The 27,737-nt window shown below is 43.1% G+C and overlaps 2 protein-coding genes across 4 annotated transcripts in view; both read right to left on the reverse strand.

Annotated features, from left to right (window-relative positions):
* LOC147124086 (coiled-coil domain-containing protein 110-like) overlaps window positions 1–23,542 on the reverse strand; it is a 42,565-nt gene extending 19,023 nt beyond the window's left edge. For both annotated transcript variants that reach the window (XM_085981452.1, XM_085981441.1), the window contains exons 1-4: window positions 19,593–23,542; window positions 8,400–8,452; window positions 6,690–6,755; window positions 1,383–1,499 (exon numbers count right to left, since the gene is read on the reverse strand). In XM_085981452.1, coding sequence (XP_085837578.1) covers window positions 1,383–1,499; window positions 6,690–6,755; window positions 8,400–8,452; window positions 19,593–19,641 — 285 coding nt within the window. In that variant the 5' untranslated portion in view covers window positions 19,642–23,542. The remainder of the gene's footprint in view (window positions 1–1,382; window positions 1,500–6,689; window positions 6,756–8,399; window positions 8,453–19,592) is intronic.
* A 78-nt stretch (window positions 23,543–23,620) lies between these two features.
* Window positions 23,621–27,737, reverse strand: part of pdlim3b (PDZ and LIM domain 3b) — a 78,577-nt gene continuing 74,460 nt past the window's right edge. For both annotated transcript variants that reach the window (XM_085981471.1, XM_085981464.1), the window contains exon 7: window positions 23,621–26,887. In XM_085981471.1, coding sequence (XP_085837597.1) covers window positions 26,692–26,887 — 196 coding nt within the window. In that variant the 3' untranslated portion in view covers window positions 23,621–26,691. The remainder of the gene's footprint in view (window positions 26,888–27,737) is intronic.

The raw sequence follows: 27,737 nt of genomic DNA on the forward strand, positions 1-27,737 counted from the left end.
TGCACTCTCCTGGCATAGAACAGTTCTCGCAGCGAGGATCAGCTGGGAAATCGCAGGTCTGCAGGGACAGACTTCCTGTCCATTATTTTAAATGGACAGAAAATCAGATGCAGTGGCTCTGTGAATCCTCAGCCAGCACTCCCTATGAGGCCATTACACGCCACAGAAACATAGAAGATAGGAGCAGGAGTAGGCCATTCGGCCCCTCAAGCCTGCTCCGCCATTTAATGAGATCATGGCTGATCATCAAAACTCAGTACCCTGTCCCTGCTTTCTCCCCATATCCCTTGATCCCTTTAGCCTTAAGAAATATATCTAACTCCTTCTTGAATATATTTAATGAATTGGCCTCAACTGTCTTCTGTGGTAGAGAATTCCACAGGTTCACCACTCTCTGGGTGAAGAAATTCCTCCTCATCTCTGTCCTAAATGGCTTACCCCTTATCCTTAGACTGTGACCCCTGGTTCTGGACTCCCCGGCCATCGGGAACATCCTTCCTGCATCTAGTCTGTCTAGTCCTGTTAGAATTTTATAAGTTTCAATGAGATCCCATCTCATTCTTCTAAACTCTAGCGAATATAAGCCTAATCGACCAGCTTGCCCGTCCAATAGAATCAGCCTTTAATCTCAATATCCTGCATTTCCAGTGCACTTTTGCATCAGGATTTTGGAATCTCATTGAGATCTCTTCCTTGGGCTGGTGGATCAAAACTTAATTATAAATTTAAGATTAAAAAATGCGTTAACTCAACTGAGTCCCTGACCCATCAGATCATGCGGTATGTGAGCAAAACATAAAAGTGATTGGAAATAAAAGAGAAATAACTTTCCTGATGGCTCAGCAAGTTTGTGCTGTGAGTAGCTGAGCCGTGTGGACCAGGAAGCTCGCAGGTTTGATCTCCAGTCTCTGTGCTCATTTAGCTGACCTCAATCAGGGTAATATTAGAGTTGCTACAGTTGACCTTATTGTAACTGAATCAGGGAGGAGGCATCAGCCAGGGTTCCTGCTTTTGTTTGCCGGGAGAATGTATGTGTGGATGGCAGGTGAGCACAAGATTTGACTCAACTGTGATGCCCCACGGATAAATATCCCTCACAAGGGTTGCACATCAATAATAGTTATTTGGGCAAGGTACCATAGGGCGAAAGGTTCCCGTGGAAGTTTAGCCCAACCAGGAGTCAATACCTTCAGGATAGGAGGATAAAAATTGGTGAGAAAAAGAAAGCGGAGATATATGTGCTACCTTGAGCGAGGTCAATGATAGTCATTAGAGGGAGGGGAAACCACTTATAGAGCACAATTGTGCAAGGATACAAATTTAATAGAACTCTGCCCAATTATCAATGAGCTGGTGATTTGCTTTTTGTCTAAATACTACACCTTCAACAGCTGAGGATTTTCACGATTACTGGTGAGAGACTGCTGCAATGGCCTGAACTGATGGCTGCCTGCATCCAAATTACTATTGTTGAATATCTCATTAATTTCAGATTGAACCTGAAGCACAGAAAACTTAGTGTAAGGATGTTTCTTTTTAACACCATTATCATACAATAATATAGATGAGGGAGACCATTTTAGTTCATACATCCAGAAGAAATTTTACTTTTACCCCATCATGCCACCTAACTGACTCTTGAATGAGTGTAAGGTTTTCATCTCCACGACCCTACCTGGAAGACCATTCCAAATGGTGACAACTTTGCCAAAACAGGTTTTTCCTGACACCTATCTTAAATTTCCCTTTCACCAGTTTTCACCTCAAATCTTTGAAGTTGTGTTCCAGATTAACTGCGTCAATGCCATTTAATATTTTGCATATTTCTATTATAGTCACCACTCAGTCATCCCAACAGCCCCAGTTTCTTCCAATTAAATTACAGGGAGATGCAGAGAAGATTTGAAGTTCTAAAGTTTAGCTCCTCTCTTCTGTGGTCTCTCTATTCATCCGTAGCTTCTATTAATCTGTTCTCATTCTACAGCATTAACTTCTCCACTGACCTCTGCTCACCAACTTTTGTTCCTCAGACAGTATATTAATCAGTCCCTGGGCATGAACCATTTGTACAAAACCAAATGTTGTAGGATCCTGGGATGTTGACCTCTGGCCCCAGAAGTCCCACCTTCTGCCCCTCTGGGGTAACATTTTTGATTGAGGCTAAATCACAGGAATGCATTGCTCCAGTGGCTGGAGGGTCCTCCCAGTACCTCTATTATACTCTGGAGTCTCCGATATTGTACCAAGCTTCGTATACATTAAGATAATCAATAATTCCTTTTTAATATCATAGAAATCCACATGTAACAGGCTAAGTGTTGACAGGGAAGGTCATTCTACATGTGCAGTTGCTGTTAAATACTTACTCATAAAATTCACCTCTGATGAAAATACATCTTCATTCATAGCATCCCTTCATGACTTGTAAATGGCCATATTTGTGCAACTGAGATGATTGAGCAATATCACGTGGTGGAATCCCTTTCAGTAGTCTGCTCCACAGAATGGAGGTCAATTGTGGCTGAGTTTTGTGATTTGTTTGATGTTCCTCCTGAGTATTAGCTGATGCTTGGTAGAGACTATAACCTCCTTCTCCCGTCCCCCAGAGAAATCCCTTCAACTAGTGCGGGTTCCCCAACTTCAAATACAATACCTGATTTCCCCATGACCCTGGCCATGCTGAATCTCCGCCTCTCTCTCCTCCTTAAAGACACTCCTTAAAACCTACCTCTTTGACCAAGCGTTTGGTCTCCTGTCCTAATGGCTCCTTCTTTGGTTCGGTGCCAATTTTTGTCCGATTATGTTCCCGTGAAGCACCCGGGGATGTTTTACTATGTTAAAGGCACTATATAAATGCAAATTATTGTTGTTGTTGAGTTCCCAGGAGTCAAAATAACTAACAGAAAAAAAACCTTCACTTATCTACAAGCAAGTTTTCACAAGGTTTGGTCTTAATTTTGACCGGAAGGCAAAGAAGAATGAAAGAAAAAAAACACACGAAGTAGAATCATTACAGCACAGAAGAAGGCCAGTTAGCCTGTCGTGCCTGTGCCGGCTCTTTGAAGGAGCTGTCCAATTAGTCCCACTCCCCAGATTTATCCCCACAACTTTGCAAATTAGTTGTCTTCAAATGCATGTCCAATTGCCTTTTGAAAGCGCCTATGGAATCTGATTCCACCACCCTATCAGGTAGTGCATTCCAGATCTTAGCAACCTTCTGTAGGAAAGAATTTCTCCTCATTTCCCTCTCGTTCTTTTGCCATTATTTTCAATCTATGACCTCTGGTTACCGACCCACTCACCAGCAGAATCAGTTTCTCCCTATTTGCTATTTCAAAACCCCTCATTATTTTGAATACCTCTATTAGGTCTCCACTTAACATTCTCTGCTCTAAGGAGAACAATCCTAGCTTCTCCACTCACTCCACATAACTGATGTCCCTCATCCCTGGTAGCATCCTGGTAAACCTCTTCTGCCCCCTCTCCAAGGCCTGGACATCCTTCCTAAAGTGTGGTGCAGGAAACTCTCATTTAAACGGCACCTAAATATCCGGAATTCTCTATTAACCGGCAAAATTCGTACTCCGAAAACAACACCTCAATAACCGGAAATGTTGCCAAGTCTGAGTGCACGTCTCCCGCGGTGGCCGAGTTAGTCAGTGGGGGTAGTTCTCCAAACTGCCACCACTCGGCTTCTTGGCGCTGTTGGAAGTCCGAACACCTCCATAACAGGAGTCTGACTCTCCCGCGCTGCCGGTAGTCTCGTCCGATCCGCCATTTTTCTGTTTACTGTATAAGTTTTGTTTTACTGTTAAGTAATTAAAGAGTTATGGATTACCCTCAACTGGCAGTACTGTACTTAATCAAGCATCTTCCACCATCCATTTAACACAACATTCTGTAGGGGAGTATCCAATTACTGTATACTGCACATTTCTTGATTTTTAAATTTTTGTTTGTTAAAAATAGCCTCGGTAGATAACCCTCTCCGTCATCCGGAATTTTTAATCAACCGGCACCATCCCGGTCCCGTCGGTGCCGGATACCAAAGAGTTTCCTGTACCCAGAATTGTACACAATACTCCAGCTGAGGCCTATCCAGTGATTTGTAAAGGTTTAGCATGACTTCCTTGTTTTTGTATTCAATGCCCCTAATTACAAAGCCAAGTATCCCATATGTTTTCTTGATCATGTATTTCCCCCCTCCAATTTTCTCTCTTTTTCTCCCCTCCACCTTCTGGTGACTTATGCTGGGCATCAACTGTCCTTTAATACCTCACCCAAGTAGTCATTGTGCATATGTAAGTTTAGCCTACCAGTGTTGGTAGACTATTGGACGGGAGTTTGCGGGGGGGAGGGGGGAAGTCACAGCCAAGCCTAATCCTGCCCTTAACCAATGTTGACTCACACTTAGAAACATAGAAAGGTAGGAGCAGGAGTAGGCCATTCGGCCCTTCGAGCCTGCTCCGCCATTCAACACGATCATGGCTGATCCTCTATCTCAATACCATATTCCCACTCTCTCCCCACACCCCTTGATACCTTTTGTGTCTAGAAATCTATCTATCTCCTTCTTAAATGTATTCAGTGACTTGGCCTCCACAGCCTTCTGTGGTAGAGAATTCCACAGGTTCACCACCCTCTGAGTGAAGAAATTTCTCCTCATCTCAGTCCTAAATGTCCTACCCCGTATCCTGAGACTGTGACCCCTCATTCTAGACCCCCCAGCCAGGGGAAACATTCTCCCTGCATCCAGTCTGTCTAGCCCTGTCAGAATTTTATATGTTTAAATGAGATCCCCTCTCATTCTTCTAAACTCTAGTGAATACAGGCCTAGTCGACCCAATCTCTTCTCATACGACAGTCCTGCCATCCCAGGAATCAGTCTGGTGAACCTTTGCTGCACTTCCTCTATGGCAAGTATATCCTTTCTTAGGTAAGAAGGCCAAAACTGCACACAGTACTCCAGGTGTGGTCTCACCAAGGCCCTGTATAACTGTAGTAAGGCATCCTTGCTCCTGTGATCAAATCCTCTTGCAATGAAGGCCAACATACCATTTGCCTTGCTAACTGCACCTGCATGTTTGCTTTCAGTGACTGGTGTACAAGGACACCCAGGTCCCTTTGTACATCAACATTTCCCAATCTATCTCCATTTAAGTAATACTCTACCTTTCTGTTTTCCCTACCGAAGTGGATAACTTACTTTCATATAGGGGTCACAGGAGAGCGATAAGGAACCAAAATTCTGACTTGCTTTCCATAACCTGAGTAACATTACGCTTTGACGAAAGGTCATCGACCTGAAACGTTAACTCTGTTTCTCTCTCCACAGATGCTGCCTGACCTGCTGAGTATTTCCAGCATTTTCTGTTTTTATTTAACATTACAGTCTATTGTAATACCCCGAAAGTAAAACTAAAAAAAATTCTTGTACTTCCCTCGTAATTTTATGCAGATCAATTGTTTTTATACTCTTCACTTTACTATCTGCAGCATGATCTGCCTAGTGCGTGTACACAAAAAAACAAAGAAATACGGGAAAGAGAAAACAATTTGATAATGATCTCCAAGCACAGTAACTAACGGTGAGCATTCAGATAATTGCTAATTGTTCAGAAATTCCTCCATGCGTTACATGTATCCCACATCCACTGTGAATTTGCCTGTGTGATTGATGCAACACCAGCATGAATTTTGAGGCAAATATCCTAGTGAGGCTGCCCAGTTAACAGTGATTTACAGGCAGCTTAATAAGCAAAGACATTTATCACATTGAACTACCGATATATGGAGGATGAAAAGTATCTTTCAGTTTCAGGCCTCATATGAGATGTTAAGATAATCATCAGTAATATAGAAAAATGGCATCACAATTCACAGCCAGAATCAGCTCTTTTAATCAGTGTATTCATTTCTTTAAGTAATCCATGGATTACTTCCAACGGTATTGCTGTGCATACTTACATACAAGAATAGAAATTTGGTTACCGTTTTGGGGGTTGAAAGGAAAGGGTTGTCTCTGGGAATCAGACTCACTTGCTCCTGTCCTAGTCCTGCTCTCCTGCCCATCCTTGATTCACTGGCTCTCAATCTTCAGCTTCCAGTCTCCCGCTCCCCTTTCCCTGGCTCCTGACCACCTGCGCTCCTCTCTCAGGCTTCCAGTATCCCAATCCCTGTCTATGTGCAGCAATGGAACAGTCAAACTGCATGAATTTAAATTACCTGCAGTTGGGGGAACTGTGGTGACTGCTGGGGTGTCTTATATGGCGGTCATAGATTTTTTTTAAAGGTTTTTTTTGGTTGGAAAGTCGGGGGGTGCAGGGAAGATGTTGTTTAATTTCTGTAGGCTAACAGAGTTAAAAAGGCACCGACAGAGGAAAAGAGAAATTAGTTAAGTATGTTTAAAAGTTCAGGGAGAAAAAACACAGAAAATACATGACAGTATGGAAGATACAACATCAGTGACAGTATGGAAGATACAACATCAGTGAACCTTAGAAACCTTTGATGCCATCCATCTCGATTGCTTTGACCCATGCTGTTATAGGATATGCAGCAGCCTAGTTTGCCAGATCCATAGCAAATCTACACTAAGTGTTCCTGAAAGCTTTTAATCTCTATTTTTAACCTTATGAAAATGAAGCTGACTATGTTCTCAGTGAGTTCTAAGAATGGGGATTGCTTACCAAGCTGGCATTCTGCAATGTCTGCTGGCGGAGGGCTTCGAATGATTCAAGCTGCCGCTGCAGTACCTAAAGTTTTTTTAAAGAAATGTTCCACAGTTGTAATAAAACAGCACGTTTGCAATATTGGAGCAAACAGAATTATATTAGTCCACGGACATGCACAGACCATCTATGGTGTTTTTCTCCAGACTGTTTACAAGCTCATTATATATTAATGATAGAATAGGGTTAGATGAAGAGGGGTGGGAGGAGGCTCGTGTGGAGGATAAGTGCCAGCATAGATCAGTTGGGCTGAATGGCCTGTTTCTGTGCTGTAAATTCAATATAATTCTATGTACTACTTAACAAGTGCTGGCAGTGGTTGACAGCAAACAGTGCTGGAACTATAGTAGAATCTTATCTATGTTCCAACCAGTTCTGCTGACTCAACTGTCAATACTTTTTTTCCTGGCTGTTTTCTCTCTTCTTTCCAGGTCCTTCTTCACCTGGTTTGATTGATCTTTCTTTAGCCAAGTTCTCTGCTCATTCTTGTCCCTCTGTTTATTGATACCTGGAGGAACTTAATTCAATTATAGAAAGCACCTTTTGTTTTCTTTTATCAAAGGATGATTATAGTCAGTTTTTACAGCTTCTTTAAAAGCTGTTCTTTAGCTGTTTTTTCAGGTTTTATTTCTAGAAAATATGCAGGGGTGGGGGGGAGGCGGTTGGGGAAATTAAGTTCTTCCAATGTTTGGTATATGCAAATAGTTCTTCTCTTTGGAAAATAATCTTTTGCTTATGTACATTAAGCAGGTAAAACAGAGTGGCGATGAACTTAATCTGAAACATAGAAACATAGAAGATAAGAGCAGGAGTAGGCCATTCGGCCCCTCGAGCCTGCTCCGCCGTTTAATGAGATCATGGCTGATCATCCAAATTCAGTAACCTGTCCCTGCTTTCTCCCCATATCTCTTGATCCCTTTAGCCTTAAGAAATATATCTAACTCCTTCTTGAATATATTTAATGAATTGGCCTCAACTGCCTTCTGTGGTAGAGAATTCCACAGGTTCACCACTCTCTGGGTGAAGAAATTCCTCCTCATCTCAGTCCTAAATGGCTTACCCCTTATCCTTAGATTGTGACCCCTGGTTCTGGACTCCCCCGCCATCGGAAACATCCTTCCTGCATCTAGTCTGTCTAGCCCTGTTAGAATTTTATAAGTTTCAATGAGATAAACATAAGAACATAAGAACATAAGAAATAGGAGCAGGAGTAGGCCAATCGGCCCCTCGAGCCTGCTCCGCCATTCAATAAGATCATGGCTGATCTGATCCTAACCGCCAATCCACTATCACAGAACCATCTCCTGAATCTAACAGAATTAGACACATGAAATAGGAGCAGGATCAGGCTACACGGCCCCTGGGCCCGCTCCGCTACCCACAGGGCCATGACCGATCCGAACCTAGACTCATGTCCAAATTCCTGCCCGCTCCCCGTAACCCTTAATTCCCTTTACTTCTAGGAAACTGTCTATTTCTGTTTTAAATTTATGTAATGATGTAGCTTCTACAGCTTTTTGGGGCAGCATATTCCATGGACCTACCCTCTCATTCTTCTAAACTCTAGCGAATATAAGCCCAATCGACCCAATCTCTCTTCATACGTCATTCCTGCCATCCCAGGTATGGGAGGAAGGAAGAAAGTAGTCTATGTGACTTGTAACTTACTTTTAAAGCGCTCTCTGGATTAAATTGCATTTCTGTTATTTCAGAGGAGTTTTCTGTAACAGAAAGATATGGGCTATAAATCACCAGTAAGCACAATACACTTAAATTGTAAGCCTACAGTACAGTAATGACGTTGGGGGAAAAAAATCAGCATCTGTACTGTACCAGAGAAATGGTGATAGTCACATTGCTCAGTAATCGTGCTCCTTCTTCAGGACATGAACTGACTTTATTTTCCTACCTCGAAACCCATTTTCCCTTTGTTCTTTCAAAAAATCAAACAATTCCCTTTCGAATGCTTTGATACACAGCATTTAATCCACTAGGTGGCAGCCTAGAAGTGGAGAGCAACCAAGCCATGGATGTGGCAGAATGTTCTTCAGCTCACCATTGGCAAGAGTGAAAGCCATCTTATTCAGCCCCTGTCAGAAACTTTGCACCTCAGTTGCTAATCCCATCTGCTTTCTTGGCTTCTCACTCGGGTGAACTTGACGATGTGCACGTGCTTCTTTGCAATTATCTGACTGTTAGTTTTAGCCTGAACAAGTGTGCATGTTTTTACTGCCTTTTGGAGTATACAGGAGAGCACAGTGGGCATTCCACATGGTCTCTGGTGCAATGGGGTAACTGTTAGTCCTGTGACCTGTTACCCCACTCGTAGTGACACAGTCCATATGTTGGCTTGTGCTAATAAACCTTTGAGTCTCAGTGTTTGTTTAGCAGTCATAACATTGCACTCGAGCAATGGGCCCATCACAGGACCCAGAAAACTCCTTCCAGACAGAGACCTCTCGCGTAGCATGACATTTGGTGCTCATCGTGGGGCTCGAGGTGACTGAAAATGACATAACTCCTAGCTGACCAGTAATAGTCCAATAGAAAGATTCCAGGTATGTGAAAAGGAAAAGACTGGTGAAGGTAAATGTAGGTCCTTTACAGTCAAGAGACGGGAGAATTTATAATGAGAATGAGGAAATGGCAGAGAAATTAAATAAATACTTTGTTTCTGTCTTCACGGAGGAAGACGCAAAAAACTTCCCAGAAATACGAGAAAACCAAGGGTGTGGCGAAAATGAGGAACTTAAAGAAATTATTATTAGTAAAAAAAAATACTAGCAAAATTAATGGGACTAAAAGTCGATAAATCCCAAGAACCGGATGACCTACTGAAATAAAAAGAGTAGATTTGCCTTTCTAAATCTAGGCTTTATTAACCTTAAAAACCCAGCAGCACATCTTCAACACCCAGTCCCAACCAAGGCTGTAGAGAACTGAATTTAAGATGGCCACCACAAATCACATGACATCAACTACCAATGAGTTTACAGCATACATCTCAAGGCAGGAAACAGACAACCAATCACAATACTTCTTACAAAACAAGAATAATCACCACATTCACCCCTCCTTTTAAAACATACTCCAACCTAGGTAGCCTTTACAATTTACAATTAATTATTTATAACTAAAACAATACAAATATAATATTTCAACAATTTTAAAACATTACTATCAAATTATTTTAAAAGTCCATTTTCAATCGGTCGACCGGATATCTTGTTCGTGTCGACCTTGTTAACCTTGGTGAAATTCCTTGCCCTCCCACACCAGGAGACACGGAAGTATCTTCTGCAGGAAGGCTATCCATATCCCGATTATCAACGGTTTCCGGATTAGAAATCCCATCAGGAGGTAAACTGGGATGGTCATGAACATCCATCGAGGGCTGACTAATAGAATTATAATTATCTGCAATAGGATTGGAAATATTCGTAGTATCTGTGACGACATCCACATTATCTGAATCATGACTATTGTTAATATCCTCAGAAGAGGGCTGGCCACCACAAGGAGCCACGTCTTTAATTGAAACAGTACTTTCTTTCCCATCTTGGAATCGAATATGAGCATATTGGGAATTTGCCTCCAACAGCTCCCCCTCCTCCACTAAAGGATCATATTTTGACAATCTAACATGGCGTCGAAGCAGCACAGGTCCCTGCATAGTAAGCCATGAAGGTACCGAATATCCCGTAGTAGATCTCCGCGGATAGTTAAAGAGCCTTTCATGGGGGGTCACATTAGTAGCCGTTGAAAGCAATGATCTAATGGAATGCAGGGCATCAGGCAATATCATTTCCCACTGTGTATTCTTAAGGTTCCGGGATGTCAAAGCCAACATAACTGCCTTCCAGATCACCCCATTATACCGTTCGCACTGTCCATTACCCTGGGGATTATACGGGGTAGTTCTACTAGTAGAGATTCCCCGACTCTGGAGGTATTCCTTCAACTGGGAAGACATAAAAGAACTTCCCTGATCCGAATGGATATACGCAGGCATCCCAAAGATGACAAAAAGTTGAGTCAGACATTTGATAACTGTAGCAGCTGATACGTCTGCGCAAGGAAAAGCAAAAGGGAACCTTGAAAACTCATCCACAACAGTAAATATATATCGATTCTGAGTCGTTGAAGGAAGAGGCCCCTTAAAATCAACGCTCAAACGTTCAAAAGGAGAAGTAGCCTTTATAAGATGAGCTCGTTGAGGCTTAAAGAAATTCGGTTTACACCGAGCACAGATAGAACATGATGAAGTCATCCGCTTGATGTCTTCAACTGAAAAGGGCAAATTCTTACTGCGTACGAAGTGTATCATCCTCGTAACACCAGGATGGCACAAAGCATTATGAAGATTAATAAGCGTATCTCCGTGAATCACAGAACAATAAGCCCTCGACAGCGCATCAGCAGCAACATTATCCTTCCCCGGACGGTAAACTATATCAAAATGGTAGCATGCCAACTCAATCCTCCACCTCATTATTTTATCATTCTTGATCTTTCCAAAATGTTTGACATCAAACATAAAGGACACAGATTTTTGGTCAGTTACCAATGTAAAATGTCGCCCCGATAAATAATGTCTCCATTTACGCAGTGCTTCTACTATTGCATACGTCTCTTTCTCTATTGAGGAGTGTCTTTTCTCACTATTGTTCAAAGTACGTGAGAAAAAGGCCACAGGTCTTCCATTTTGGTTCAGAGTAGCCCCAATTGCAAAATCGGAAGCGTCCGTCTCAATCACAAAGGGAACCTGCTCATCAATAGAATGCACAACTGCTCCAAGGATATCCTTTTTGAAATTATCAAAACACGTCCTGGCCTCCCATGATAGAGGATATGTCGTAACCCGAATAAGGGGTCGGATCTTCTGCAAAAAGTTTGCAATCCAATTAGAATAATAAGAAAACAGTCCAACAACTCGTTGCAAAGCCTTAGAATTAGTAGGACAAGGTAAATCAATCAATGGTCGCAGGCGTTCTGGATCTGGTTTAATCTTGTTTCCCGAGATAATATACCCCAGTAGATTTACCTCAGTGGTCGAAAAGATACACTTCTCTTTATTAAAAGTTAAACCAACTTTTTCCGCAGCTTGAAGGAATCTTTCTAAATTAGAATCATGCTCCACCCTTGATTTGCCACACACCGTGATGTCATCTAAATATGAAAAGGTGTCAGAGAGAGAGTTATCACTTATAAAAGCATCCATTGCCCGTTGAAAACAGGCAACACCATTAGTAACACCAAATGGTACTCGGCAAAACTGATACAGCTTTCCGCCAGCCTCAAAGGCCATATATGGTTGATCCCTCTTAACAATAGGAATCTGATGATAAGCACTCTTTAGGTCAATAGTGCTAAAAACCTTATACTGAGATACTTTGTTGATAAGCTCATCAATCTTAGGCAAAGGGTACGCATCTAATTGAGTATACCTATTAATAGTTTGAGAGTAGTCTATCACCAATCGTTTCTTATGTCTCTCGTTAGTGGTGACAACTACTTGTGCCCGCCAGGGCGAACAACTAGGTTCAATGATTCCTTCCAATAAAAGCCGTTGAACTTCAGAATTAATAAATTCTTTATCCTGACTGCTATACCTTCTTGACTTGGTAGCAATTGGCTTACAATCCGGCATCAAATTGGAAAAAAGTGATAATGGAGAAATGGATAAAGAAGTTAATCCACAAATAGATAAAGGTGGCTTAGTTCCTCCAAAAGAAAGACTGAAAGACTCGTGTAATTGAAGCACATCATGACCAATCAAAATATCCGCACAGAGATTAGGCAAAACAGATAGACGTATATCAGTATACGTATTACCTAGAAGAATTAATTTCACAAGGCAACAACCAGCTACTTGCGAGGTGAGAGTCGTCTGAGCCATACACACCTGATAAGTAACAGGCGAAATTTTCAAACGCTTCTCCTTCACAAACTGAAGACTTATAAAACTCTCGGTACTGCCCATATCTATAAGGGCCTTCACTTCTAACCCATTAATTTGGGCCGTAACTATAGCTTTATTTAGGCCATGAGCAAAGGCAGCAGAAACTGATGCAATAAACACCCTATCTAAAGGCTGAATAGTCGCAGAGGAGGCAATTGATTTACAAACACGTGCATAATGACCTCTCTTGCCGCATTTACTACACACAGCCTCCCGAGCAGGACACTTCAGACGAGGGTGCCAGGCGTTCCCACAAAAATAACACTTCTGAATCCGAGAGGCAACAGCAGCTGAAGTAGAAACTGTTTCAGAATCTGGTAAACCACTCCTATTAAGTCCACATAATTCCTTTTCATCCGGAACTGCCGAAACCACAGTCGCAGGCCGATTAAAAAGAGCGTAAGAATCCGAACTTCTCTGGGCCAAATCCAATGTAGAGGCTTGCTCAAAAGCACTCTTGAGATCCAAAGTCTTATTTTCTAATAACCGCTGACGAATTGATCTAGACAGTAATCCATTAATAAAAGCATCCCGTACCGATTCTTCCTTATATTCTTCTGCCGACACGGCCTTATAATTACAGTTAGCACCAAGGCGCCGAAGTGCTTGTAAATAAGCATCCAAAGATTCTCCCACCTGCTGCCTACGGGCAGATAGAAGATGACGTGCAAATACCTCATTCTTTGGTTCAACAAAAATCTTTTCCAATGTAGCAATAGCCAATTCGTAAGTTTCACAGTCCAAGATATACTTATACACATCCGAAGCAATGTAGTTGATCAGTATATTCAACTTATTTAGAGACTCTTGATCCAACACACCCAAAAAGTTTTTAAATGTACGATACCAGTGTTTCCATTTATCATCCACTCCTGCAGAATTAGGGTCAGCATTAAATCGTTCCGGTTGAAGATATCGCTCCATTCTAACAAAAGGTTAATAAATTGAAATAAAGAGTAGATTTGCCTTTCTAAATCTAGGCTTTATTAACCTTAAAAACCCAGCAGCACATCTTCAACACCCAGTCCCAACCAAGGCTGTAGAGAACTGAATTTAAGATGGCCACCACAAATCACATGACATCAACTACCAATGAGTTTACAGCATACATCTCAAGGCAGGAAACAGACAACCAATCACAATACTTCTTACAAAACAAGAATAATCACCACACCTACATCCTAGGGTTTTGAAAGAGGTGACCATTGGGATAGTGGACGCATTGGTTGTCATCTTCCAAAATTCTATAGATTCTGGAATGGTTCCTGTAGATTGGAGGATAGCAAATGTAACCCCACTATTTAAGAAAGGAGGGAGAGAGAAATCGGGGAACTACAGACCTGTTAGCCTCACATCAGTAGTTGGGAAAATGCTGGAATCTATTATAAAGGATGCAATAACTGGGCACTTAGAAACTAATAGTAAGATTGGGCAGAGTCAACATGGATTTATGAAAGGGAAATCCTGTTGGACAAACCTATTGGAGTTCTTTGAGGATGTAACTAGTGGAGTAGACAAAGGGGAACCGGTAGATGTGGTGTATCTGGATTTTCAGAAGGCCTTCGATAAGGTCCCACACAAGAGGTGGGTGAACAAAATTAGGGCACATGAAATTGGGGGTAATATACTAGCATGGATTGAGAATTGGTTAACAGACAGAAAACTAAGAGTACGGATAAACGGGTCTTTTTCAGGATGGCAGGCTGTGACTAGTGGGGTATCGCAAGGATCGGTGCTTAGGCCCCAGCTATTCACAATCTATATCAATGATTTGGATGAGGGGACTAAATGTAACATTTCCAAATTTGCTGATGATACAAAGCTAGGTGGCAGTGTCAGTTGTGAAGAGGATGTGAAGAGGCTTCAAGGGGATCTCGACAAGCTCAGTGAATGGGCAAGAACATGGCAGATGGAATATAATGTGGATAAATGTGAAGTTATCCACTTTGGTAGAAAAAACAGAAAGGTAGAGTATTGTGGTGAAAGATTAGGGAATGCAGATGCTCAAAGGGACCTGGGTGTCCTTGTACATGAGTCACTGAAAGTGAATGTGCAGCTGCAGCAAGCCATTAGGAAGGCAAATGGTATGCCGGCCTTCATTGCAAGAGGATTTGAGTACAGGAGTAAAGAAGTCTTACTCCAATTATATAGGGCCTTGGTGAGACCACACCTGGAGTACTGTGTACAATTTTGCTCTCCTTACCTAAGGAAGGATATACTTGCCATAGAGGGAGTGCAACGAAGTTTCACGAGATTGATTCCTGGGATGGCTGGACTGTCGTATGAGAAGAGGTTGAGTAAACTAGGCTTGTATTCTCTTGAATTCAGAAGAATGAGAGGGGATCTCATTGAAGCAGACAAAATTATTACAGGGCTTGATAGGATGGATGCTGGGAGAATGTTTCCCTTGGCTGGGGAGTCTAGAACCAGGGATCACAGCCTCAGGATAAAGGGTAGGCCATTCAGGACTGAGATGAGAAGAAATTTCTTCACACAGAGGGTGGTGAATCTTTGGAATTCTCTACTCCAGAGGGCTGTGGAGGCTCAGTCATTGGGTATATTCAAAACAGAAGTCGATAGATTTCTGACTAGTAAAGGCATCAAGGGATATGGCGATAGGGCCGGTGAATGGAGTTGAGGCAGAAGATCAGCCATGATCTCATTGAATGGTGGAGCAGGCTCGAAGAGCCGAATGGCCTACTCCTGCTCCTATTTCTTATGTTCTTAGAATTATCCTCCCATACTAGTTGAGGAAAGCACAGAGTCATAGAGTTATCCAGCACAGAAAGAGGCTCTTCGGCCCATCGTGTCTGCACCAGCCATCAAGCCCTGTCTACTCTAATCCCATTTTCCAGCACTTGGTCCATAGCCTTATATGCTATGGTGTTTCAAGTGCTCATCTAAATGCTTCTTGAATGTTGTGAGGGTTCCTGCCTCTACCACCCTTTCAGTCAGGGAGTTCCAGATTCCAACCAACCTCTGGGTGAAATTTTTTTTCCTCAAATCCCCTCTAAACCTCCTGCCCCTTATCTTGACCCCTCTCGCTAAGGGGAAAAGTTCCTTTCTATCTACCCTATATGCCCCTCATAATTTTGTACACCTCAATCAGGTCCCCCCTCAGCCTTCTCTGCTCTAAGGAAAACAACCCCAGCCTGTCCAGTCTCTCTTCATAGCTGAAGTTCTCCAGCCCAGGTAACATCCTGGTGAACCTCCTCTGCGCCCTCTCCAATGCAATTACATCCTTCCTATAATGTGGCGACCAGAACTGCACACAGTATTCCAGCTGTGGCCTAACTAGCGTTTTGTACAGCTCCATCATAACCTCCCTGCTCTTATATTCTATACCTCGGCTAATGAAGGCAAGTATCCCATATGCCTTTTTAAGCACCTTATCTACCTGTCCTCCTGCCTTCAGGGATCTATGTACATGCACACCAAGATCCCTCTGATCCTCTGTCCTTCCTAGGGTCCTACCATTCATTGTGTATTCCCTTGCCTTGTTAGTCCTCCCAAAATGCATCACCTCACACTTTTCAGGGTTAAATTCCATTTGCCACTGTTCTGCCCATCTAACCAACCCATCTATATCGTCCTGCAGCCTGAGGCTTCCCTCCTCGCTATATACCACTCCACCAATTTTCGTGTCATCTGCGAACTTACTGATCATACCTCCTACATTCATATCTAAATCATTAATGTACACTACAAACAGCAAAGGACCCACCACCGATCCCTGCGGTACACCACTGGACATAGGCTTCCAGTCACAAAAACAACCTTCGACCATCACCCTCTGCCTCCTGCCACTAAGCCAATTTTGGATCTAATGTGCCAAATTGCCCTGGATCCCATGGGCTCTTACCTTCTTGACCAGTCTCCCATGCGGGACTTTGTCAAAAGCCTTACTGAAGTCCACGTAGACTACATCAACTGCACTACCCTCATCCACACACCTAGTCACCCCCTCGAAAAATTCAATCAAATTGGTCAGACATGATCTCCCCCTGACACAGCCATGCCGACTATCTTTGATCAATCCTTGCCTCTCCACTTAAATAGCTCAGAAAGTATTATCAACCGAAATAATAAATATAGGTACAGCTAGGAAAATGGCTAAAAGGGATGAAAGTGGTCAAATTGACCTTATTAAGAAGGTAACTGGAGAAAGATGGACGACTAAACCCTGAGCAGAAAGAATCAGTTCCTAGAAAAGAGAAAAGTAAATTAAGAATAACCTTTGGTAAAGGTGTCGGGAGGTAAAAAGACTACAAAGAAAGCCCACGGTGTAGTTGGGATTAAAAATATGAGGAAACAGACGACTACACCACTGACACAGAGCAGACAGTTATCGATGGGGAGCAGGCACTGCGCAAATGACCAGTAGGGAATCTGCCAAGAGGCAGCCTCTATGAGTCACCCCCTAAATAGCCAGTCTTTCCAAAAGGTGGAAGCAATGGCCTAGAGATAGCTGAAAACTCTAGGAAACTTGTAATTGTAACTGGCTCTTATTATGTACAACAAGCCTCCAAGACTCTGCTCAAAATTTTGGCACAGAACGCATGGTGCGACCATCGCTGGATGTCTTTGGCATATTAAGCTTCTAGTCAATGGTGTCCTTCCCAAGATGTTGGAGGTGGGGGAACTCCGCAACGTTGGTGCCATGGAAGATCAAGGAGAGATGGATGGGCTTTCTCTTGCTCCAGATAGTTATTACCTGGCACTTATGTAGTGCAAATGTTACCTGCTACTTGCCAGCTGAAACCTAGATGTTGTCCAGGTCCTGGTGTAGGTTGCATGGGCTGCTTCATTACCGGAGGAGTTGTGAATGGAGCTGAATACTGTGGAATTGTCAGCAAGCAGTCCCACTACTGATTGTTGGAGGAAAGGTCACTGATGAAGAAGCTAAAGATGGTTGGGCTGAGAACACTTCCCTGAATAACTCCTGCAGCAATGCCCTGGGGTTACAATGATTGGCAACAACAATCAATTGCTAATCCATTGAACAACTTCTCCTCTGACTCCACTCACTTCCTCCATATTAAAGGTGTTGCTATGGGAACCTGCATGGGCCCTAGCTATGCCTGCCTGTTCATGGGATATGTGGCACACTCTTTGTTCCAGTCCTACTCAGGTCCCCTCCCTCACCTCTTTTTCCGGTACATCGATGATTGTATCGGTGCCGTTTCCTGCTCTCGCCCTGAACTAGATAAGTTCATTCACTTTACTTCCAATTTCCACCCTTCCCTCACCTTCACATGGTCCATCTCCGACTCCTCTCTTCCCTTCCTTGACTTCTCCGTCTCCATTTCTGGTGATCGGCTTTCGACCAACATCCACTACAAGCCCACTGGCTCCCACAGCTACCTGGATTACACTTCCTCCCACCCCGCTTCCTGTAAGGACTCTATTCCATTCTCCCAGTTTCTCCGTCTCCGCTGCGTCTGTTCTGATGATGCCACCTTCCATACCAGTGCTTCCGACAGTCGTCCTCTTTCCTCAACCGAGGATTCCCCTCTACTGTGGTTGACACAGCCCTTGACCGTGTCCGTTCCATTTCCCGCACTTCTGCTCTCACCCCTTCCCCTCCCTCCCAGAACCACGATAGGGCTCCCCTTGTCCTCACCTTTCACACCACCAGCCTCCACATTCAACGTATCATCCTCTGCCATTCCCGCCACCTCCAGCGTGATCTCACCACCAAACACATCTTCCCCTCACCTCCCCTTTCAGCATTCCGAAGGGACCACTCCCTCCGCGACACCCTGGTCCACTCCTCAATCACCCCTAACATCCCTTCTCCTTCGCCTGGCACCTTCCCGTGCAAGCGCAGGAGATGCAACACATGCTCTTTTACCTCCTCCCTTCCCACTGTCCAGGGCCCCAAACACCCCTTCCAGGTGAAACAGTGATTTACTTGTACTTCTTGCAATTTAATATACTGTATTCGCTGCTCACGATGCGGTCTCCTCTACACTGAGGAGACCAAACGCAGATTGGGCGACCGCTTTGCGGAACACCTCCGTTCAGTCCGTAAGGGTGACCCTGAGCTTCCAGTCACCTGTCACTTTAATTCTCCACTTCACTCCCACTCTGATCTCTCTGTCCTCGGCCTATTACATTGTTCCAATGAAGCTCAACATAAGCTCGAGGAACAGCACCTCATCTTTCGATTAGGCACTTTACAGCCTGCCGGACTCAACATTGAGTTCAACAATTTCAGATAATAATCCCTGCCTCCATTTTTCATGCTGTATGATTTTGCCATTCCCATTTGCAACATTTTATCTTTCCTTCCTCTTACATAAGCACAGTATGTTCTTTCAATTCCTTCCTCCCCTCCTAAACCACCACCCCCCGACCCCCACCGTCTCTGCACCTGCTTAATATCTGTTACATCTCCAGCTTTTTCCAGTTCTGATGAAGGGCCCCAGACCTGAAACGTTAACTCTGTTTCTCTCTCCACGGATGCTGCCTGGCCTGCTGAGTATTTCCAGCATTTTCTATTGTTATTTCAGATTTCCAGCATCCGCAGTATTTTGCTATTGTAATTGTTAATCCATGCTTGTTTGGTCTGAGCATGCTGATCTAAGGTGCAAAAAACTTGAATCACATCCTTTCCCACATTAACGCTCCCTATTTCTAATGAGAATCCGTTTATTTTCACTCATCCATCTTTGTAACTTAGTCACTGAAATCCTGCAATAATTGTTGTTGCACTCCTCTGTATCCTGCTTATATTTCTTAAGTATGGAGATCACATTTGACACACTATTCCACAAGCAGTTCCATAAGTAATAAAGGGTCATGTTATATTTTCTTGGCTTACTTCGATATCCAGTTCAGAAGTCATTTAGGATACAACAGTAAGTTTTCTTAGGAGAAATTGGCTGAAAACCTACCCATTGCCTTCAAGCTGAGCATCGCATCCTGTGCCAGTTTAGAATGCATTTTTAAATAAGATTCTGCAGCTCAAGAAGAGCCAATTGGAAAACACTAATTATGGGGGAGGTGAACTAGAATTTTGAGGAAGATGGAGGAGGGGCTAATCTGAGTGACATAAGTGGGAGCCAATCAAATAAGACACCGGGGTTGCATACATCTCAATTAGTCAACAGAGTTAACGTTTCAGGTCGATGACCTTTCGAAAGGTCATCGACCTGAAACGTTAATTCTGTTTCTCTCTTCACAGATGCTGCCTGACCTGCTGAGTATCTCCAGCATTTTCTGTTTTTATTTCAGATTTCCAGCATCGGCAGTATTTTCTTTTTATTTTGTTCAATTAGTCAACTCTCTTTTGGGAACACTTAGTGGCAAATCTAACATGGAAAGCTCCATAGTTCCCTCTTGTGGCAGAATGGCCTTCAGTGCAGGTTTCAGCCACAGCTTCAGAAAATCACATTGGCCCAGAAATTCGGGTCTCCACGGGTGAGTACGCGCTGGGTACTCACGCGTGGGCCCGATGGAAGTGCCGGTTTCCTGCCTGCACTGCGCATGCGCGGGAAACCGGCACTTCCGTTCCTCTGAAAGCAGGTGTTTAGAGTTCGAACGCGTGCGCGGGGGAGTCTGCACATGCGCTTTGAACTTACGTTTTTTTTACAGGTTTCTCCAGGAGGGTAAGTCTTTAGAATTTAGAAATGTAAAAAGCAGGCGTAAGGCCTGCTTTTTACAAGATAAGTGGTCAATTAATTAAAATTAAAACATTTTTTCCACAGGTTTATTATTTTTAAATACTTTAAAGCAAGGTAAGTTTATTTTTAGCCCCGTTAGAATATAAAATTATTTTTTTCAAAAATTTAAATTATTGTTTAAAATAGTTATTTAATGTAATTTATAGTTTATTTAAAAAGTGTGATTTAAAAAAAATGTATTTGAAGGTTTACTGCTATTTTGGGGCCATAGTATTTATAAATCTTGACAGGTCTTCGTGTCAATACTTATGAATGGAGCATTCCCTTATCCGATTGGCTGCCCATGGCCCACGTGATCCCAGGGGACGCATCGAACTAACTGCGCCCCTGGGACATGCAAGCACAGCGCGCCGGCAGCTGGGCCAGGCCCTGGATCGGAATTCCACGGGGCCCTACAGCTCAACTGCCGGCGCGCAAGGTAAGTGCAGGTCGGGGGCTTGCACCCGCGGGAAGCTCCCGACCCGAATTTCTGGGCCATTATAAATGAGAAACTGACTCATAAAACAATGGCAAATTTAACTCTTGCAATAAATATATGAAATGCGTTGATTTAGCTACACCCTGAAAATTAAGTAAGACATTTAAATATTGTGTGATTGTTATTCATGAGGGGGAGGTTTAACTGAAGTAGATCACATACGAATATACAAAATTGACGGGCAGGAAAAGACCAGCTGGTCCATCAAGCCTGCGCCATGCAATGGTGGCCAGACCACCAAGGCCAAACACTTCTTCCCACTCCCCACACCGCCCACCCCTACAGCCATGTAATCTCCTGGGAGAGGCAGAAAAACCAGAGATAAAACCCAGGGCCAATAAGGGTAAAAATACTTTTGAAAATTCCTCTTCGACCCCCTCAGGTGATTGAAACCAGTCCAGAAGATCACGTGGACCAAGTTCAACGGTATCAACAGGGAATAAAATATTATAATTAAAAAGTAAAGAGTTCTGATGAAGGGTCATCGACCTGAAACGTTAACTCTGTTTCTCTCTCCACAGATGCTGAGTATTTCCAGCATTTTCCGTTTTTATTATAATTACAGCATTGTGTAATTGCCAGAGTCACTGAGGAGCAAAGTGGAGTTGAACATCCCACGGTAGATCTGGTTTTAAAGAAATGTGGCGCACTATCTTAGCTTGGCTCAGTTGGTAGCACTCAGCACTGAGTCGGAAGGTTGTGAGTACAGTACTGCAGGAGTGCTGCATTGTCGGTACTGTCTTTCAGATGAGACATTAAACTGAGGTCCCATTGGCCAGTTCAGGGGGCTTTCATGCCAGTATTTGATGAAAGAGCGGAGAATTCTCTTGGCTGTCTGGCCAATATCATTCCCTCAACCAATACCACCAAAAAACAGATGAACAAGTTCCTCATCTCTTTCACTGTTTGTTTACCCACCTAACAGTAATTGTACTAGAAAAAGTAACTCATTGGATGTGAAGTGCTTTGCACTGTCCTGAGAAACATGCTGAGGTGCTGTATCAAATGCAAGTTCTTTTTTTGTATCAAATGCAAGTTCTTTTTTTCTTATTAGTGCAAGAGATGAAAGAATAAATGTGCCATATTAGCTTACAGATCAAAATTCCTGCTTGCATTTTAAGAAATAAAATATGCTTGGAGTGTAATTAGCTTACAGTCATGTAATACAATGTACTGAGGTTCAGTCTAAATCTGCGGGGTAAATCAACTGAGAACAAGAAAGCAGGAATTCAACTTACTCGCTGTGTATTGTACTCAACAAGCCCTACATTAAGTTAGTTGCCAGCGGGAACTATCGGCTAATGGAACATGGTCATACTGCATTATGAAGCAATGGCTCTGCCATTACACTGGTGCCCTATAAATTCTGCCTTCAAAAGCTGCTGAAAGCAGCTGTCATTTCTATCTAACTACCATATTTTCATCATTCTACATACAGCACATTTTGATTTTATGTGCTTACCTACATAACAACAGTCAATGTATTTCAAAATAATTCATTGTAGTCCTAAATCTCCACAGTGTTCTCCCAATCCCCTGCTGTAACACTGGGAGATCGTTTGAAACACTGGAGAACCCCAATGGAACTTCCAGGCAAATGTGAAGCACTTTGAGATCTTTGCGAGATGTGATAAGGTGACATATAAATGCACGTCTTTCTTTTCATCCTTCACTGGACAAACTAATGACAGATCCCCAGGTTCTGCAGGGTCTTCAGATGTTCCCCCCCTCTCTTCAGGAAAACAATAATCTGGCACTCTTGTCATAACACAATTTTCATAAATAATAACTTACTTCTTCCATATACACTACTACAAGGTAAGGGGTTAGCTTCTGACGGAGGACCAAAGAGATCTGGTCAATATGTTGCTAAAAGCAGCAATTCAAGTTGATAAGGTTAGAAAGAGTGCAAAATAATTAATTTCTAGAGGAATTGAATGCAAAAGGGAGGCAATGTATAGAACCTTGGTTAGACCACACTTCTGGTCCACATACACAGTTCTGGTCTCCATACTACAAAAAGGATACTGAAGCACTGGAGAAAGCACAGGAAAGATTTATAAGGATGTTACCGGAATTCAGAGGGTGCAACTATCAGGAAAGATTGAGCAGACTGGGGCTCTTTTCTCTGGAAAAGAGGAGTCCTGATAAAGGCTTTTAAAATTATGAAGGGGTTTGATAGGGTGGACATGGAGAAATTGTTTGCCTTGTGGGTGAGTCCAGAACAAAGGGGCATAAAATATAAAGGTAGTCACTAATGGATCAAATGAAGAATTTTGGAGGAATTTCTTTCCACAGAGTGGTGAGAGTATGGAACTCGCTGCCACATGGAGTGGTTGGAACAGATAAAACGGATGTATTTAAGGGAGGCTTGATACATAGGGAATGAAGGGATATGGGGGCAGGGTGAGGAGATATAATTAGAGTGGGAGGAGGCTCGTGTGGAGTATAAGCAACAGCATAGACCAGTTGGGCCGAATAGCCTGTTTCAGCGCTGTAGATTCTATTTAATTCTATGGATATGTAATAGCATCAAGGAGGGTGGAGCTACCCTCTATAGGGTGAAATATCAGATCTGGGGAGAGGGCTTCTGGTGACTATAGAAAGCTAAGCTGATCAGACAGAGATACTCTTGGTGTCTTGTTGAGTATTACCCCAAGAAAATGTTATCAGTGTGAGTATAAATAAATTGCCCCATCTATTGGCCTGCTGTTCCCAATGCAAAGTGTAACAAGACATAAAAATGCAAAACAAATTAACATTGAATAAAATAGCATTGCTTTATATATTTTTTTGGAATATGTCAATCCTACAATATATATGGACATATATAACAATCAAACAATGTCATGGGTGTAAAATAACATAACAACTAAATAATAAAATATGTATACATGTAAGCCCTGATTTTGTGACGTGTTAATTCAGACAAAAACTGAGACATGCAAAAAACCAGTTAAATATTAAAATATCCCCATTACAGGCCCCTCGCCATATCTCATGTCTTTGGGCGAGTCTGTGTCCACAAGCGCAGGGAAGGTTGGGACATGGCCTGCTCAAATAGGCCTCTTAAAGTTAGAAATTAGGCTTTTGAACCAGGTAATTTTTGCTTGCAGTTTTATTTCTCCCTTGCTGCACTTTGCTCTATGGCTGGTTCTGCTGGGTAGTCCTCAATTTTTTGAGTTTTTTCTCTCACTACCAATAATTTCCTTCATGTCATTGAATCTTACATCACAGAGGGAGTGCAACGAAGGTTCACTAGACTGGTTCCTGGGATGAGGGGATTGCCCTATGAGGAGAGATTGTGTAGACTAGCCCTATATTCCCTAGAGTTTAGAAGAATGAGAGGTGATCTCATTGAAACATGTAAAACTCTTAAGGGGTTTGACGGGGTTAATGCTGAGAAAATGTTTCCCCTGGCTGGGGAATCTAGAACACGGGGTCACAGTCTTAGAATAAGAGGTCGGCCATTTAGGACTGAGACAAGGAGACATTTCTTCACTCAAAGGGTTGTGAATCTTTGGAATTCTCGACCTCAGAGAACTGTGGATGCTCAGTCATTGAGTGTATTCAAGACAGAGGTCGATAAATTTTTGGGAACTAAGGGATATGGGGATAGTGTGGTAAGGTGGAGTTGAGCTCAAAGATCAGCCATGATCTTGTTGAATGGTGGAGCAGGCTCGAGGGGTCAAATGGCCTACTCCGGCTCCTATTTCTTATGTTTTTATGTTCTAGAAGGAGGCCATTCGGCCCATGGTGCCTGTACAGGCTCTTTGAAAGAGCTCTCCAATTAGTCCCACTCCTCTGCTCTTTCCTCATAGCCCTGCAACGTTTTCCTTTTCAAGTATTTATCCAATTCTCTTTTGAAAGCTACTATTGAATCTGCTTCCACCACCATTACAGACTATGCATTCCAGATCACAACTTGCTGCATAAAAAAATTCTTAATTCCCTTCTTTCATTCAAATCATACCACACAAAAAAGTGAGCTTGAGTATTCCTTTATGGGTTTTAAATGAATTGCAACATTGAGATGAGGAAGAAGTCTGTGAGGGACCAAGAAATGCAACTGCAGTGACTGACCCCTGAGGTGTCTTTTGTACAGCCATCACTACCGTGGAGCCAGGTTAATAGACCCTTTTACGTGTATGTGGAGATGTGAGAAGGTGGCTTGTCTTCATTCCTCCGCTTCCCAAGACGGGTTGGTACAGAAATGTGCCATCTCCTGCAGAGATGCAGAAAACATCTGCATTGTGGTGACTTCTCCAGTACACGTGAAGGTTACCACAGAATGAGGTTTTCACACTACTACATCCTTTCCAGCCACCAGGAGACAACTGTCACATCAGGCAGTCTGCAGTGTACATGTGTATGAGGTGAATGACAAATGCTGCGTGGAAAGGATGCATCAGCTGGACAGATGGGCAGCAGGGTTCCCTCGAATGGAAAGCAACACACATGGAACCAAATGGGCATCAGGGCTCTTCATATCAACCCCACATTCTTCATGAACAGAAATGATTTGCACTCCATTACTGTTCAGATGGTATCTAACCACAAGAGCACTCCTCTGTGTGTCAGAGTACTTAATCCAGGAAGCGGCCGTGGTGCTTTTATTCTGCTGCTTTCCACGGTACCTGCATTGTTTGAAGCAGGGAAACACTGGGTGGGTGGCTGTGAGAAGAACGGGGCTATTCCTCTGTCTCCATGGCTGCTGACCCCACTGAGAAACCTGCTCACAACAGTGGGGTACCACAAGACTTAACATTTGTTTATTGTTCCTTGGCTGCTACCTCCACCTTCAGCTTAGGCAATAGGGAAGAGTGTGCAAAAGAGCAGTGACCATGTACAATGCTTAAAACGGTGCCTCCCTGAGGGTGTGGCAGTTCCCAGTTTAGGTTTGTGCCAAGGTTGATGGGCTCTAGAAGAAATGTGTGCACACTGAAGAACGCACTTACCTTTGCCTTGCTCCTCTGATATCAGCTCGGTGACTTCATTGACACAGATGGTGACCTCCTTCCACGCAGGTGGCACCTATGCTTTTATTGGAGGATGGTTTTCAGCCACCTTTGATGTATGAAGATAATAGTTTTTATTATTTATAATAGTAATATATTAACATCTGGCAACTAATTTTTAAATCTGCTGGGCGATGGTTAAATCCCAACAAACCAACTAGATGTAAACGTTTAATGTGTATTAACAACGTAAGAAATAGGAGCAGGAGTAGGCCATCTGGCCCCTCGAGTCTGCTCTGACCATGGCTGATCTTCTACCTCAACTCCACCTTCCCGCACCATCCCCATATATTTTGTATAAAAGTGTCCACAATGCCATAAACATATGCATTTATGTGTTCCAACACAATGATTTAATAATGTCTGCTTTTGGTAAAAAAAAGTACCCACAATACCATTAAATTATGATGTAGTCTGCCAGTACAATTGTTTAATATCCACGTGTACATTTCAGAAGCCCAGCGGCCTGGTGCTCAGTTCCTTTCGTTTGCACTCACTGTACAATATGTTTTAACAACGCATTGATTTTATTGCTTTAACTGATGTGATTATACAGACTAAGTTGTTTATATAATTCGCTGCATCAACATGCCAATGTGAAGAATGGTTTTTTTCTTTGCTAGGTCTACAGGGTAGCTATCGGCTAACGGGGCTAATTAAACAAGTTGCATTTTGTAAATATATCTTGCTGTGGAAGACCATTTGCATTTAAAGATTAACCACATTTTGTGAGATTCAGAAAAATAACGACAAGATAGGCTTCTCATAGTAATGGATCTGATCTGTTATTTCCTTTGACTTCTCTGCAGGAAATTCAAGCCTTCATATTCGGATAAACGGGCATAGCATCATATCCCTCTGGTGGTTTCGTTCGTGCTCTTGCATGGACTTCACAGTACAGCTGTCCTTCTATGAAAAAGTAACCCTTCTGCTTGAGGTTCATGTCGCAGTCGGAGCAGACAAAGCATTCTGGGTGACGATACTTGTCACGGGCCTTGACCACTGTACCGCTGCGTAAGAATTATTGTACAATAATTAAGTTAGAGTCCAAGTATCCAGTGAGGACACAATTTTACGATTTAGGAACTGAAAGTAACGCGGGTGGGGATGGGGGTGGGGGGAGATATTGGACATCGATGCGCCCATTTTTCGGCTGTGAAATAGGCGGATCGCAGTCCAAAATCAGGCCGCGATCTCCCACAGTAGATTGACCCCGAAGTGCGCCTCACGTGAAACTGAATCACGCAATTTTTAATCACCCAGGATGCATGCCTGAAACAGGCTGCAGGCGGATTTGGCTACTCAAAAAATCGGGCCCGAAGGCTAGGTCATTAAAGTTAGAACAGTAAAAGGGGAAAGGGCAAGAGTTTGAGGACCAGGCACATTCAAATAGATACTCATGTTTTCGTTGACATTTAACACTTCTACCTTTAAAGAGGTACAAGACCAGATCTTCTGTGGGCCCCTTTTGAGGGGGATGTGGGGGGGGGGGGGGGTAAGAAGTGTGATGGAATGGCACTTCCACCCGCTCCTTTGTCCCAATTCCCAAGGACAGGGTCATTTCAATGTTCGGGGGCCGCTGGTCGGCACCTGTAACGGTGCAACAGAGGCACTTGTCCTGGTGAGGACTTGGGCCAGCACCCTGCCACTCCAATAGTGGGGCATTGAGGCTTTACCAGGTCGAAAGAAAAACATCTTTTTTCTCCACAGGGGAATTCTTATGCTAATCTTTAGGATTGATTACCTTTGGGGCCTTCAGGAGCCCAAAACAAAACCCATGCCTGATCTCAGCAGGGTGTAGGATTAACTGGGCCCATCAGGGGCAAAGCTGGGCGGGATTTCAGGAATGGCTCAGAAATG

The sequence above is a fragment of the Somniosus microcephalus genome, chromosome 1, assembly GCF_052327205.1.
Source record: "Somniosus microcephalus isolate GS21.2 chromosome 1, FLI_Smic_1.0, whole genome shotgun sequence".
NCBI lineage: Eukaryota > Metazoa > Chordata > Chondrichthyes > Squaliformes > Somniosidae > Somniosus > Somniosus microcephalus.